Consider the following 6,173-nt stretch of genomic DNA (forward strand, 5'->3'; position numbering starts at 1 on the left):
CCCCCCCAACCTCTGTCCAAAAGCAGTGTAGATGGGTCCTTGTAGTGCACCTGTATGTGTAACGCCCATGTCACATCATGCTTTGCATTGTAAAAGATACCCTTTAGTTCTCAGCTCATCTGTAGCATGTAATACAAACGCCATCCTTGTTGGTGCTTGTGATTTTTACAGTAAAGCTCATATTCAGCTCAACCTCTACTCTATGCACCTTTTGTCTCACATTCCCTCTGCCTCGGCTGCACCTTCCAGCGGCCCAGCAGTGACAAAGATGTTTGACATCAAAATATATGCCGCAGCCTGCTTGGGCTGCATATTTACTGCGTGATCAAACAAGCATTCTGCCAGCTCTAAATTGTCATGTGTCCGACATGCACCCAACAAGCACAACCAAATGGTCAGATCAGCCTGCATGGGCATCCTCCCAAGCACGGTTTCCAACCTCTTGAAGTCCCCTGCACGCCCAAGGAGGTCTACCATAATGCCATAATGGTTTAAGTTTGGAGTTATGCTGTAGTCTCTGCTCATAGAGTCAAAGTACTCAAGGCCTTTGACAACAAGGCCAGTATGGCAACAAGCTGACAGAACTGAAGTGGATGTTACTTCATCAGGGTTAATACCTGCAAGTTTCATTTTCTCAAGTATGTGCAGGATTTCTGCTGAATTTCCTTCTCCTGCATAACCAGCAATGCATACATTCCATGACACGATATCGGGCTCGGAAAGCCCATCAAACACAGCCTGTGCATCTGCCATGCTTGCACAACACCCATATGCATGAATTAGAGTGGCCGCCACAGAGGGAGACATATCATATCCAGCAGAGGTAATGTCAAAGTGAAGCTGTTTACACGTCTCCAAGCTTCCTGGTTCAGTGCAAGCTTGCAGGATGCAAATAAGCGAAAGATCATCTAGAGTCACGCACTCCTCTCGCATCTCCCTAAACAGCCATAAAACCTTCTCTCCTTGGCCCTGTTCAACATATGCTGATAGCATTGCAGTCCATGACACAATGTCACGTTGGGACAAAGCACAAAACACTTCCTCTGCTTCCTGAATGGTCCCACACTTGCCATACATGCTCAAGAGGGCTGTCCCAACAAAGGCATCTGATGCGAAGTCCATTGTGCAGGCATCAGCATGTAATGCCTGTCCGATTTTCACAGACATCACTTTGATCGGTCGCCCCTCGACACAAAGAGTTTCTTCCTTCTCTGCAAGGATGGCACACGCATGAATGGCAATCACGAATGTCTGCTGGTCCGGACTCACACCTTCCCATTGCATTTGTCTATACAACTGTAAAGCCTTGTCTCCTTGGCCATGTTTAACACATGCTGAGAGCATCACATTCCATGACACTACATCATGATAAGCCAAAGCACTAAACACATTCTCCACTTCCAAGATGGTCCCATACTTGCCATACATACTCAAAAGGGCCGTACCAACAAAAGTATCATTTTCAAAAATCTTCTTGCGGCCAGCATCACCATGCAATGCCTGTCCAATTTGTAAAGACACCATTTTGGTTGAATGTCCCTCCATAAGAAGTGGTTCTTCACTATCTGCAAGGGTTGCACATGCCTGAAGAGCAAACATGAGTGTGTGTGAGTCTGGACTCATGCTATCCTCTTGCATTTGTCTGTACAATAGTAAAGCCTTTTTTCCTTCACCCTGATCAACATATACTGAGAGCATCACATTCCATGATACAATGTCACGTTGGGACAATTCCTGGAACACATTCTCTGCTTCCACAATGCTCCCACACTTGCCATACATACTCAAGAGGGCAGTAGCTACAAAGGCATCTGAGGCAAAGTCCTTCGAGTGGGCATCATTGTGTATTGCCTGTCCGATTTGCAGGGCCTTTGCTTTGGTTGATTGTCCTTCCACAACAAGACCTGCTTCTTTTTCAGAAAAGGTTGCACAGGCCTGAAGGACAACCACAAATGTTTGTTGGTTTGGACTCACACCTTCTTCTTGCATGTGCCTGTACAATTGTAAAGCCTTCTCTCCTTTGTCCTGTTCAACATACGCTGACAGCAATGCAGTCCATGACACGATGTCATGCTCGGACAATGCACTAAACACATTCTCTGCTTCCCCTACTGCCCCACACTTGCCATACATACTCAAGATGGCAGTGCCAACAAAGACATCCATTGCAAAATTCTTCGTGCGGGCATTTGCATGTAATGCCTGCCCGATTTCCAGAGCCATCAATTTGTTCGACTGTCCCTGCACAACAAAAGCTTCTTCCTTCTCTGAGAGGATGGCACATGCTTGGAGGGTGAACATCAAGGTCAGTTGGTTTGGACTCATGCCTTCCTCTTGCATCTGTCTGTACAGCTCTAAAGCCTTCTCTCCTTGGCCCTGCTCAACATATGCTGAGAGCATTGAATTCCACGACACAACATCAGGCTGGGATAGTGCACCAAACACCTCCTCTGCTTCTATAACAGCCCCACACTTGCCATACATACTCACAAGGCTGTTGCCAACAAAGACATTCGATGTGAAGCCTTTCATGCGGGCATCGTCATGTAATTTCTTGCCCTGTCCAAGGTCTGGTATGCTGCCACAAGCTTTGAACAGGCCAACAAATGTATAACTGTCTGGCTCAACACCGTCTTCTTGCATATATTGATGTATTTTGAGGGCTTCATTCCCACGGCCACATTCTGCATAAGCAGAAATCAGGGCCGTCCAAGAGAAGACAGTACGGAGATACAATCTATCAGATACTTTGCGTGCATCGTCAACAGCACCACACTTTGCTAGAGTCATCACCAAATAGCCACCCAACATGCCAGTGAGCTTGGGACAATGCCGCACCAGATGTGCATGGACTCGCTTGGCTTGACTTAGGGCCTTGTTCTTGTTGCAAGCCTGGAGGAGGGACAGGTAGATGGTGCTGGAGGGGGCTGTCTCCATGCGAGAAAGGACATCGAGTGCCTTGTCCAGCTGTCCTTTAGCACACAAGGTTTGAAGGAACACCTCATTCTGATCATAATCATCATCATCATCATCTGAACTCCCAGACCACATGCAAGAGTTCAGAGAAGGGGATACCTGCCCTCCCTTCTGCTGCTGCAGTTGTGAGGAAGGAGAGGTATCATCATGGCCATGATGATGATGTTGATGATATCGATCTAGGTTATGAGGATGCTCATTAACATGCTGTACATGACCATGATCTACGTTATAATGATGATGATGGAGGTGATAATTATCCAGGCATGAGGGATTGTGCTTTCTATAATTCGAATCACGAGGGCTTCTCTTGCTGTGCAATAGCTCGCTCTGCCTCTCCTGCTCTGGGCTTCCTTGCTGCTGTTGTGATTGTGATGCTGGTGGTAATACAAAAGAAGGAGATAGAGCCGCCATTGCTTCTTTCGAAATGACAATGGTGGTGGGTTCGCGTTTGAACAGGGGCTAACGTGTCCATGGCTTAGTAGGATGCTAGCACAGGCCCAAGGGACAACATCCAATAAGGGCTTGTTGTAGACTTGGTTCCTTCTTCACTACCTCTCTCTAACCTCCCATGGTGAGCAACTAGTGTGCAGCTTCACCAATTGCTCTACCGCACTGCTCTGCTGGTCTAGCGATCGAGTCTTACTGCGAGCTCTCATTCGAAAGGACACTGCTTGGTACAAATAAAAATCTAACATTTAAAAAAAAATAGTGTGTAGCCCTTTTTATAAAGTAAAAAACCTAAACTAAGTTAACCGAACACACAGCGCAAAAAACCACTCCACTAACACATTAGATTGTCATCTAAAAATAGAACAACAAAAAAAATCCGAAGGAAAAATTCACACACACACACATTGAGGAAAATACATGGACTAAAGACACATGGGGAGTTAATGCTCCATGGACCATAACCTTACCCTTGCATAATTATGCATCTACATCGAAAGTCCTACTTAGCCCTGGCTTTAGGCCTTTTTTCATTGGTCATGACAAAAGGACATGATGACTCATTAGCTTACCTCCGGATTAAGGTTATAAGCTTCTAATGGACCCTCATATATTCCATGGAAGGTAGATGAGATAAACAAACAACCTCGATTCATGAATTTAAACTTGGTTTTGTAGAAGCCTACTAGCACATCATTGAAAAGCTTTCATACATACATACATACATACATATATATATATATATATATGGAATTTGAAGAACAACGCAAACACCAGTGCGTTCACAAAGAATCTCGTGATGTCATGCCTCCTGAAGATGATCGCTTAAGCAAGATTCTCAAATTCGTTTCGACTCGCAATAGACTTACAAGGACTCCAAGATCAGCCGTCTCGTGCATTCACGTTCTCCAAATTTGACGCGATAAAAAAAGATGGTCGTTTAGTTCTTTCTTGCTTGACTCAATTTGATTATTATTTTGCTGGTGAATGCTTCTCCGAGAGGAAGATAAATAAAGTGTACTTGTCACATCGGAATGCTCTTTTGCCACCAATGGGGGGAAGGAAGATAAATAAAGTGTACTTGTCACATCGGAATGCTCTCTATGCCTAGATGGAGGCAAAATGTGCGCTTTTGTCGCTAGCTGGGGACTTCCGAACACCGTATGCGAGCCACGAATGGCTGCAAGCATACAACCAGGAAAGCAAGCTCAAACAGAATGCAAAGGTGTGTCACTCACCGCTCAAACCGCCGCCGTGAAGGATTCCCGCGTCGCAGTGAAGAAGGAGCCGCCGTCGCCGCTCTACTGCCTCTTCGCCGCCGTGCCGCTACACAGTGCTCGATCGCTCACTCTCTCACTCTCTCTCTCTCTCACACACGCAGGAGAAGGAAACCAAGAAGATAAGGCAAGAGCACTCTTGTATTCAACACATGAGAATGAGGGTTTTAGGGTTACAATTGACTCTTATAGGTGACTTGGCCGTTCACACATGGGCGTCCATACATGGCCGGTCGATCCTAACCCTTACCCTGCTGATATTCAAGGTGCGCCTCTCATCGGTGATCACCCAATCCCTTTATCCTTAACATATGGTGCCGACAAGCCCGGCCCATGACTCAAAATATTTAAATTAATGACGTAAAACATAGTACGTCTCAATGTCCGTCATAGGTTAACATGCCCCCCTTCCTGATGTAGATTCCGTGGTATGGTAAGCTCGCGATAGGGTTGTTGTGGTAGACCGTCTGCAAAACAGGGAAGTAGAGTGAAAGTATGCTGGAATTCAAAAGATATAAAGTGTATAAATTCAAGCATGCTAGACCACAATGGATGTTGCTATGAGAACTTAGTTTAAAGGGTCACATGAAGAATGAGCTAGTGTAGCAAATTAACATGAGTTTAAAATTATTGAAAGTAAATCAAGAGTTAGCAAGGTGTCAAAGGTTAATCAAGGTTTATAACTGGCCTAAGTCAAGGAAAATAACCAAGCTTAATAAATAAACAGATGACCACACTGTGTCTACTCTAAGAACAAGTTAATACCACGAGCCTAGGGACACAAGAAACATTAGAGTTACAGGAGCCTTTTGCCTTTATTTCTTTATGCACGTGACAATTTTTACACACAATGGCAACCTTCCTAAGGCAAAACTAACATTGATCCTGGTACCATGTTTAACATAAGGTATTATCCAGGAATCTATTAGTTCACCTTAGGCAAAGCTACCCCCTACCAACCAAGGCATCGGTCTGGAGTAGAATACTCCTCGCCTACCAAGTATCAATAAGGCGATAGGCCAACATTAGAGCACATAATAGACATTTATTGTAGGCTTTTTTTTTATATTTATTTCTTTTGATCTTCGCTCTTGAACTATAATTTGTCTTGCATCCTTTCGACAAAGGGGTAAAAGCTATGTCCTAGAGGTCAACACACACACAGCTAGGTTGTTTAAACATTACGATGGTTTCAACCCTAGACTTAAGACAATCGTATTCCAAGGTTAACTAAATACTATATGCATTCTCAAGAATATATCCAATAAGGTTAAACTCATGAATGATTCACACTAGCACGTCAGGCAACTTCAAAAACTAAGTAGTCTTTGACAAGTTCCATGTGGTCATGCCTTCAGTTCATGCAATTAATTGAACAGTAAAAATGAAAGAGAGTGGGCATGGAAGAATTACACCTGTATTTTGGAGATCTCCTTGATTCGATGAGAAAAATGCCCGCAATTTGATGAG

At 44.4% G+C, this 6,173-nt stretch overlaps 1 protein-coding gene across 1 annotated transcript; it reads right to left on the reverse strand.

Moving 5' to 3' along the window:
* Nucleotides 1-216: 216 nt before the first annotated feature.
* Nucleotides 217-3,390, reverse strand: LOC147628682 (putative pentatricopeptide repeat-containing protein At3g01580). The gene has a single exon (XM_086813085.1). The coding sequence runs from the start codon at nucleotides 3,388-3,390 to the stop codon at nucleotides 217-219; it is 3,174 nt and encodes a 1,057-aa protein (XP_086669211.1).
* Nucleotides 3,391-6,173: the final 2,783 nt, after the last annotated feature.

Source organism: Cibotium barometz, chromosome 19 (assembly GCF_041138505.1).
Source record: "Cibotium barometz isolate CiBa-2024 chromosome 19, ASM4113850v1, whole genome shotgun sequence".
NCBI classification, from domain to species: domain Eukaryota; kingdom Viridiplantae; phylum Streptophyta; class Polypodiopsida; order Cyatheales; family Cibotiaceae; genus Cibotium; species Cibotium barometz.

What these genes read in the sequence shown, in the direction of transcription:
- LOC147628682 (XM_086813085.1), bottom strand. Translation starts at nt 3,390, where the DNA reads ATGGCGGCTCTATCTCCTTCTTTTGTATTACCACCAGCATCACAATCA.